Source organism: Pipra filicauda, unplaced genomic scaffold, assembly GCF_003945595.2.
Source record: "Pipra filicauda isolate LSUMZ 115617 unplaced genomic scaffold, ASM394559v2 scaffold8_size5757611_pilon, whole genome shotgun sequence".
Lineage (NCBI taxonomy): Eukaryota > Metazoa > Chordata > Aves > Passeriformes > Pipridae > Pipra > Pipra filicauda.
The window spans coordinates 5,053,594-5,063,852 of record NW_024105087.1 but is presented as its reverse complement, the minus strand read 5'-3'; the positions used below and the strand labels follow the sequence as shown (position 1 = coordinate 5,063,852).

General features: G+C 41.2%; 1 protein-coding gene across 3 annotated transcripts in view; it reads right to left on the bottom strand.

Moving 5' to 3' along the window:
• LIN54 (lin-54 DREAM MuvB core complex component) overlaps nt 1-10,259 on the bottom strand; it is a 44,097-nt gene that overhangs the window by 3,264 nt on the left and 30,574 nt on the right. For all 3 annotated transcript variants that reach the window (XM_027738544.2, XM_027738540.2, XM_027738543.2), the window contains 8 exons: nt 8,121-8,337; nt 7,321-7,394; nt 6,973-7,170; nt 5,076-5,167; nt 3,764-3,835; nt 1,304-1,406; nt 974-1,111; nt 65-267 (listed from right to left, as the gene is read on the bottom strand). In XM_027738544.2, the coding sequence (XP_027594345.1) occupies nt 65-267; nt 974-1,111; nt 1,304-1,406; nt 3,764-3,835; nt 5,076-5,167; nt 6,973-7,170; nt 7,321-7,394; nt 8,121-8,337 (1,097 nt within the window). The remainder of the gene's footprint in view (nt 1-64; nt 268-973; nt 1,112-1,303; nt 1,407-3,763; nt 3,836-5,075; nt 5,168-6,972; nt 7,171-7,320; nt 7,395-8,120; nt 8,338-10,259) is intronic.

The window sequence follows — 10,259 nt, the reverse complement described above, 5'->3', positions numbered from 1 at the left end:
ACCTGTCACGCACATCAAAAAACCCACACTAGAAACAACTTAAACATGTGCAGCATTAACTTACTTCCCACCACCACTGCTGAGTGCTGGTGCTGGCCTTGTCAGCAAATCTGAGATCTGAGAAGATAGCTTGGTCTTTGCAGCAGTCTGCTGCTGGACTCTAACTTCTGCAGCATCTGCTAAATGCATCAACGTCTTCCGCTCTGGGCTCTCTTCAAAATTTTTACAGCCAATGCATTTGCATATGGAAGAACACATGATTTTTGCCTGAAAGAAACAAAAAACCCATAAGAGACCTGTTGCAACCTTGAGCCCTTTTATGACAAGCCACAACAAAAAGATCTTGTTTTAATCTCGTACTAATTAGCCACTAGAAGAAACCCCCAAGCAGTAATTTTCTCTCTAAATTCTTACCTCAAGCTGAGATGCTTTCCAAGAATGTATACTTGAATCAAATAACAGAGCATAAAATGTAAATCAATGGTTTCCCACTCATCCCTTTCTTCACCAACCTCCAGTTTCTGTGGGAATTTAGACGGTTGAGCTATGAGAGAAGTCAGTCTGCCACTGTCTCTGCATCCACAGACTGATCAGTTAGCAGGTGAAGTAACAACAACTTTTGTTTTTGACTTCCACAGACACATTCTATCCCAGAGCATGCATGGGATGCTGATTCAACTCCTCCTAGGGACTTAGTGCAGTAGATTTCTTTAGGAAATAGTGCTATTCAGTAAAAAACAAATCCAAGCTGGGGTCTGAAGTTGCTACATTGTTTAAAATTAAAATTACACAACAGCAGTGATCAATTTTGCCATATACATGGATTTCTATGTGAAAACTGCTGGGAGAAGAGGTAACATTATGGCAATAGAAAAGAAGAAAAAGCATTATAGCAGTACAAACAAGAGACAAAGCAAGTCACTGCACTAAATGGAAAAAGCTAGTATCTTTAAAATGAGACAATGTTTCATACCTCATAACATTCGCAGTAGTTTTTGAGACATCCCGAGCGCTTACAGTTACACCCTTTGCTGTGTCTCCGATCCGACTCTCCTTCCTTTCCTTTCCCTATTTTGGGCTTGAAGGCTTCAGGGTTTCTGTCGAGGCAGGCCTGTTAATGCAGACCCAAAGGGTCAGTCATTGCACGCAGGGATCAGAATTTAGAGGTGCAATAAAAGAACTTAAGCCTTGCACATGTGGGAGGAGATCAGGGCATTATACACCCACTCTGCCCCGCTCTGTAGCTTCAGGAGACATAAGCTAAATAGCTTTCATCCCGGGGGCAGGGGAAGAGGCCCCTCACCTTTATTGCTTTTTGCCTATCATTTTCATGGTCCAGGTTGTTGTAGCAATTTGTACAGTTGCAGTTATTGCAGAATTCACCGTTTGCAAAACAATCACAATACCTGAAACAGAAGATGCAGACGGTGTTTGTAATCATGACCATTACATTGGCGTTAGCACTGGTGGTGGCAGCAGAAGTTCCTACTCTGGCAATATGCACCAATAAGGGTAAGGGTCACCCTGTGCTCAACTCCACCTGTACAAGCAGTACCAGGTTCATTGCAGAGCCAAAATCCTCTAGCACAGGTCTAGCTGCTGTCTAAAGACACAGGTATAACTGAGGGTGTCCACCTGAGCTCACGTTCACATAGCGCAGGTCCCCACAGCAGCAAGAAAAGCTAAGGAGACTTTTTTCTAGGGTGACTCCTGGGTCACCTACATACTGAGGGCCATCCTGCTGCAGCCACTTCACAGCCAGCTCCTGACTCAGCCAGTCCAAGCCAGCCCTCAGGAACTCTCATGCTGCTGAAACAAAAGGCAAGCAATCGGAGTGCCAGGTAACAGGCAAACTGACTTAACACAGCAACGAGTCTTTTTTGGTTAGTTTTGCCCATACACTGTTTGCAGCTCTGAGCTAAGACAGAGTTCATCAAAACAGGGATGGAAGAATAGAAAAGGAATAACAATCGGTACATCTTGGAGGCTTTGAAGCACAGGTAACTAGGGGAAGGATCTGAATGAGGATAAGGCTGTAGTTATCAGAGACTTTTTAAAGGGACAAGTATATGAATAAAAAGCAGCAAAACATGGACAGGGAAAGCCAATCACATTGCCATGCCTCTTACGTACCTCTGGTGCCTCCCACCAAAACCAAGATCTCACCAATCCCACAGATCTGATACATGGAAGTACCACATTCATCCCCAGCTCAAACATGGCTTTAGGCCACAACAAACTCTGTCATGTTTCAATGCTTCCAGTACCACCTCCAGCTATAGCTAAAAACTACTGATACTTTTCACTTGCTTTTCAAATCCTGCTGGGAGCATATGTTCATTTTTAGGAGCCTAAAAAACCCTGGCTTTCTGTGGCTTGCCCGGCACAATGCTACAAGAACTAGATTAGGGTTCCCCTGGAGTCAACTACAAGCCTTCATCTGGCTGCACTGCGTTTTGGTGATTTTTAGCATCTTGAATGGTCCCAGGGACAAACTACATCCAAAGCTTTTGCAATCTGTAACAGCTTTCTCTTCTGTCCTGTCTAAAATTAAGTAGTGGGATGGTCCTGGCTTCCAAAACAAACAGAACATCAGTGAAAAAATAACTGAGTTTACTTCTTTGTAGAACAGGCTATGTTCCAGACAGGAAGAAGTTTTACTAGTAAGAAAGCACCTTTGCCAGAGTGAATTAACCATTTGCTCTCCACCAATGCCTAGCCACTTAAAGATATAATGACAGCAATTTACAAGAAAAGGTTGTTTCCAAAGCACTCTGAAGGTGTGAAATATCACCAGTGATGCCATTATTCTCCCAGAAATTCTAGTGCACTATAGCATCAAAAACTAATACAAGTGGAAAACTCCACACATCTAACACATACTGGGCACTATGAGGTCATTCATATGTGTAAAATATCTGAAAAAACAGCTACACAGCTTCCTGTTTGCCATGTCTTCTATGCAAAAGACATAAAAGAAAGCACAGGGCACACCTCCCCATATAGAGATGGGGTGCACTAACACAAAAAGAAACACAAGCTTAAAAGTTTAAACACATTTCTTAACTTGGGTTCAGATACTGCTGCATCACTTCCCCTTTGAGTGCCACACCCCTGATTTCCTACTCATTGTCTAGGATTCAGGGAACCACAGATTAATTTCAGTATCTTCTTCCGTTACTGTCCAAAAAATATCGGTAAACTGACTTTGCCTCAATAAGGAAACTGTCCTCAGCTTAGAATGCTTTTATGTCAAATTCTTACAAATACATCAAATGAAACAGCAAAATATCTCATAAGGATACGAAAGACTCAGACTATCAGGGAAGAATCACTTGTCTATTCAGTCCTTTAATAAGAGATACAAAGCCCAAATTTGCTGAAGTACTCGAACCAGCATGATATTACTGATGTGCTTCACCGAAGTATAGTAAATGCCCACTGATGATACCATGGGATGCCATTTCCCTCATGGTAACACCAAAGCAACTAGAGCTGCTGAGTGGAATGGCTTCATGGCTTCATCATGCAACAAGGCTGCAAAGTCAGACATTTCTAAAATGCTAGGGCCTGTACAGCTGACAGGAGTTGCAGAATTACACAGGCTCTGCAGCATCTCCACCGTTACCAACGGTAACCTTAAATTAGCATCTAGACATAAAATTTCTGACATACTTAAAAACTTTATATTCTGATACTTGGCATACATTTGTGATGTTAAAGTTAAGGCTTAAAAAAATCCCCAATACCAAGCTGTACTTACAATTTCAAACACAGAGATTTAGTACAATTGCAAGGCTTCCTGGGGCGGTTTGCAGATTCAGAAGAAATTATTCTGTGGGGGGAAAAAGGGCATTTATATGTTTATACACAAACACTGTTTTGTCAGTTTCTTCCTATTTTAAATTTAAGTAAGTAGCTCATAATGAAAACTTTGAAAAAACCTTCATATTCCCCTTGCATTATTTTTTTGGCTGACTGCATTTAAGTAACTATTCTATGTAGTCCTTTATACAGTGCCTTTCCAACCCAGAAAGAGCTGGATTATTTGCTGCAAACCTGGATGCATGCCTAAAGTAGAAATGAGGCTTAAAGCTAGAGGAAGCATCATAACTAAAAACTGGAGTCAGGGAAACCGTCCCCAGAACCCCTCTAAATGCAGTGGGACTAGATCCAGTCAAGGTTTGTACAACATGATCATGGCCTTTTCTTTTGTTCTAGTTGGAATTAGGAAGAAAAATAAAAACAAACCAAAAAAACTCTAGAATAATGGGAAAGCAAGCCAAAATCAGTATTCAGTTTATCTATAAGTTTTATATTAGACACAGTCTTTAACTGCTCTTAAAACTCAGATTTTGTGACACTAATCACTTCTGATGAGATTTGTTCCGTCCGTATCCAGCAATTTCTGCATGTAATACCAGGGAGATTAAATCAAACCCGTTCATTTGAATGGCTGCATCTGGATTTGGGATTAGTTTGCATCAGTTGAGGTTGCAGCAACAAAAAGCACCATTTCCAGCAAACAATAACACAAAAGGCCTGTGCAGAACAGCTAAGCCTGCTGGATTGGCAAAGGGAAAATAATACATGTTAGCTGTTATTTTCATCCTTAAAGGAAAAATGCAAGACTGAAAAAACCCCAAGCCTCCTATCAGGATCCATTTTGTTGTTTGGCTGAGTTTCTGCATGTGCTAAGCATCCAGCTCATATGTTGTCCAGTACCTCTTTCCAGTAATGTTGAGGAGTAGTTGAGGCCTGTAGCTCCCAGGTGATGATACAAAATAAAAAAAGTGAGCAACACAGAGCTTTCGGGTCAACTTCATGCTACCCGAGTTCAAAAAACAGAAAGGATAACACAGCTTTGATCAAGAGACTGGCTCAATTGTCAGAGAGATCCACGACTTTTAGTCAGAGGTAGTAACCACACCACAGTTTACTTAAGCCTCTTGGAAAATCCCCCAAACCAAACTCCAACACCTCACCTCCCACCCTTCTTTATAATAGAAATGAAAGAAGATGCTCATTTAAGCAGCCTATTCCACAGGTTTGGGGTTGTTTTTCAAAATACTTACCCATTAAATGGCAGCCGTGCTTGGGACTGGATACTAGATGTCCCTGTGAAGCCAGTGTTGCTTGCTATAGATACATACGATGATTGTTGTAGCTAACAAAACAAAAAGGTTAATGTGTGACATGAAAGAAATTAAGGATGTGTGGCTAGTCTTTTAATTAGCTATCCAGATACTGTCATAAATAATTTGCTTTTAAGTACAGTTTTAGACATTTATAGAACTTGGACCAGGTGGCAACCTCCTGCCTTCGCACTTAGTGTAAAAATATTATTTTAGATTATATTTTCGTTCTCAATTACAGTGTCATATATACAGAGCCATAGAGATGACAGAGATAACACACAGAAATGTTCAGATCACAACCAGTTCCTGCTCCTAAAAACATGTTAATTTTCCCCCTTCTTCTCCCAAGCAACCCTGCCCCTAATAGAGCAGGATCACTTCCTGCACAAATTACTTTAGTAGCTTCCTTTATATACAATCCACTTAATACGGAATTAAAGTGAGTCATGGTTTGCATTCCAACTTCCCTGCATACCTGAACCCACAGTTTATTTGTCACATTAAAAAACCCAAACCTCCTAAGAACCTGCCAAACGACATTGTTCTGGGGTACCTTCTGGAGTAGTACCTACATGCAGCTGTTTTCTCCTGCTGGGACAGGTTCCAGATATGGACCTGCTGGGGCCAGGCAAAGGGGAGTGATTGTGACCAGAACACAAAACCTCAGAGAAGAGGTCCAACAAATACTACTAGTCAAAGTAAAATTTGTATAAGTAGAGTGGAAGGACACAGTAACAGTCCTCAGGGTCAAACTGCAACTGTGACAAAACCAGAAGGCAACCTGAAAGGAGGCTGGTACCAGCAAGGCCGTGAGCTATCAGAGTCCTTGTTTCTACAAACTGACTCATCAGCCTTCAGCAGAACATTACCTTTATTCTGCTTTTCATATTGATTGTTGGTCAGATCCTGGCAAAGAGCAAAATCTAATCCCTAGACCTGCATTGGTGTGACTGGTACCACCTGTTTCTGACCCCTGCCAATGTGTTGGCATTAACTAACACCGTTTTGTAATGCAAGCAGCCACTCTCTGTGACCAAGTGGGTCACATACACACTCCCTTTCTCCTCATTATCAGGCCCTGAAGGTCCTGTGAACCAAATACACAAAGCAATAGGATTTCTTCTTCCCTTCACTACAGGTCTCAGGATTCCTGGGCACAAGGCCAGTAACTCTCTTCCTTTCTGACTGTGAATGTCTCAGGCACCCATCCAGGCAGCGGTGATGACTGTCACAGAAGAGGGAAGTGTAACAGCACACAGAACACAGTCTACAACACCAAGCAATTCCAAGTCCTCAGTGGGGAACTTGGCATGGACCTGCTGCTGAGACCCATGAGCACACAGTGGCCAGGGTCACCTCCACTGACATCTGCTTCCTCTGAGGGCCGAGTGATTTGTACTTTTCTGTACAATTTTCAAGTTTAGATTATGATTGTTAAATTGATGAGGCAAGCTGTGTATCAAGATCTGACCCAATCTGCAGAGGGTCTAGGTGATTAGAAATTTTAAGTTGAGATCTAGGTCATTAGAACCATAAGTTGTATTATAAGTTTGTATTACAAATTCTGTACTGTGGTACTCAGAATGGTGCTGCACTGATTCTGCTTATAGAAATCCTGTGCTATTCTGATTATAAATTCTATGCTACGCTAATAAAAAAATCCCGTTGAGAAAATAAACCTTTAATTGTAATTGATTTAGTGCAATCGTCATTCTGCCAGGGGTCCCTAAAAGAAACTGTTGCCTCAGCGTCAGGTGACAGTCAGGGAGTGAGAACCTTTAAGGGGAAGGCAGTATGTCCCACAACAGCAGCACATCTCCAGGTAACACCATACCTGTGTGACATACTGAGCTGGAAGGACGGCATACCCGACGTTCCCTGTGCCAGGTGCTGGTGCCAGCACAGTTCCTGGTGGGAGGTTGGTGAGGTTGGGCTGTATCTGTGGCAGTGGAGTGGCTGGCATAATAAGTCTTTGTTGGGGCTGACTAGTAGTAACTATCTGTGAAGTTGAGTTGATTGGTTTGGGCACCACCTGGAGAGAGAAGAGGTCTTTATGAAATCAATGTTTCACTGATTCAAAATGCACTTTTATTAATGAACATTTCATTACAGAGCTGGAGCAAGACTTTTTTTCCACTCAGGTAAAACAAGTCAGGAATATGCCTTTTAACACTTAGCTCACCTGTTTCACAGTCTGTGCTGGTACTATGGGAACTGACATACGCACTGGGGTCGTGTTCACCACCACTGGCTTCGCTAGTGTCAAGAAACAACATCACATTAACACGTATTATTCACTCAAAGTCCACAGTTCAGTCCCTCAGACTTTCACATATGCATAATGCAGAGGTGCTGTAACAATGCACTGCCCAAACTCATGGCATACAACACTTGGGTCTAAAGAACGCCCTTGTAAACAAGTATTTGGCATGAGAGCCTGCACACACATTTCACAGCAATGGCTTAAAAAGCAGCCTGGGTGCAGACCTCCTCTGGACACTGTATTTCTCTTACATCCCTTTTCCCTTTGAAATCTTTTATTCCTTCACAGCTCTGGAAAGCACAAACAGAAACCAGCAGAAGCATCTGGCACTTCTAAAGTAATTTACATAGAAGGACCTTCATGATACAGAAGTTTTGGCAATAAGTTTGTGGGCTGTCCTGCCATCACACTTTTCATACGAGGATGTGGGAGTTGCCATGAGTGACCCACAATATTGTAAACTAGGTAAAAGCAACTTAAAGTGCTCCAAGAGTTCAGGCCCAACTACAGAGCAATTTGACACAAAGGGGCATTTCCACACACAAACCGTAAGTAACAGCAAAATATGACATTTATAGGAGTCTTACCACAAAACCAAGTACAGCTGGCAGTCTTCACAGATTTCTGTTATGTATTCATTTTAATCCTTACAAAACAAACACGGAAAAAACCCCCAAAACAATAAAAGCTTCAGACAATACATTAACACCAGCACTTACCTTGTTGAAGAGGCTGAGTATTCGTACTGGGATTTTGACTGGCTGATTGGGTTGAACTACTGGCTGTTGTGGCAGTAACGAGTCTGACATAATGGAACTTGCTTCCAGGTACCTGAATCTGCTGAACATTGGGTGCAGTTGCCAAAGGAATAATTGTCTTAAATTGAGATGTACCCACTCCTCCTACAGTAATGGTCTGCACTGCTGATTTCACAGCCTGTTAAGCCAACACAGACAGCATGAAGTTACTTGTACACAGGCAGAAAGAACATCAGCATGCTTATTCCTCAATTTGTTAGTGAGCAACTCTACCGCAACATTCATATCCCTGAGACAGAAGTCAGTTGCCCCCATTTTTGCTTTCAAAAGTAGAACAGATGTGAAGAGATTAAACGCCTCTCAACAGCTCAGAGCAAACTCAGTTCCATTTTCAATGCTCTACACCAATAAACACAGAATAAACTAATATTTACGTGTGTGGGGTGACTCAGTCCACTTGCCCAGATACAATGTCTGCCAAAACTATTTCAGGTGACTACCCAGAACATTATTCAGTTTGTATTCCAAAATCAAGCAACAACCAAACCTAAAAATATTTCTACTAATAGAAGCACATGGTAAGAACTTGCAGAACTCTTTGTGCTGGACTGCAGCATGATTTATCTCTGTGTGTACAGATACGTTCTGTTAAGACAGTTTGTGATTAATACACAGAAATCACTATGCAACCCTTGAGAAGAAAATGGAACAGAGTCCATAAACTGGCAGACATCAGAAACAGAGTACAAGCTGAGAAATGAAAAAAGCAGGAACAATGAGGAGTAGCAAAACAAATTCATTAAGAAAAAAGGCAAAATGGTGAAAGAAAGGGAGCTCAGCAGACCTGTACTACCTCACAGCTGGAGTACTGGTATACCTGGAATTTGAAAGACTTCATCTTTCCAATTTTTCTTAAGTTACAAACTAATAACAAGTTTTTATTTTATTTATACACATTCATAAGCCTATTGGTTTGATAACAGCCTCTTTTTCCAGCCTTGCTCGACCTCAAACTTTGATTTATTCCTCCTTTTTCTTCTTCCGTCTTAACTCCTTCTGAAGTTCAGTTTTTTATTCTCAGTATCTTTTAATATTGATATTAAACATATTGTCTTTAAGTTTTACTGTTAAATTTGATTGGTAGTATGATGTGAATTCTTATGAGAACATTTTCCCAGCTCCCCAGCTTTCAGCAACTACACAAATGATATCTCAAAATTGCACACATTTCACTGGATATATAAGTCTGGTCTTTTAAAAGGCGTTTTCTTGGGATTTTGTTTTGTTTGTTTTTGTTTTGTTGTTAATACATTGAAACCGTAACAAGCCAGAGCAACTCAAAATAAGTACTATCTGCAAGCACAGTCACAGAGAAAGTGTTACCAAAGGGAGACCAGTATGGGCAAAGTTCTCTCTAGCTCTCAGATTAGAGGCTGCCATCCAAGGACAACTGGGAAAATTCTAAGATTCAAGTGACAGTTCTTCTAAAGGCATGTTCTTGAGCCCAGTGCAGACAGGTGAAACCCTTGTGTTGTGTCAGACAGCTTTGGATCAGAACCCAGTATGTATACCCCACAGACTCTCTACTTTTAGGGCGCTTGCAGTAGAGTGACAACCTTTCAATGACTGTATCAAAGGACAGTTTTGCCACTTTTAATCTGGGGAAAAAAAGTAAAATTCAAATCTCGATGGTGTCCACATCCCCATATCAGCATTCCAGTTGTCACCTGTATTAGTAAGATAAGCCTGGCAAAGTCTGTCTGAGTCTCTGGTCTCATGCTGTACATGCAACTGTGTCCGTTCCCTGCTCTATCCGCACTCTGTTTATTTACAGACATACACATCCCTTCATGTTCACCAAAACAGGAATGCAGATATTTATATAAAAAAAAAACTCACTCAAGATTACAAAACAGGAAAACAGTAACAACTGCAGTTTGTAAGAAAGGTCAGTTTTGTTTTGTGATTTATCAATGCAAATCAATTTATAAAAGCCATTATGGAAAACCCTATTTTTCTAAAAATGAGACATAGGAAATGAACAATTTCTAGTTCTGTAGGTTCCATACCATGGTGTCTTACTTATGTGTATTTTCCTCT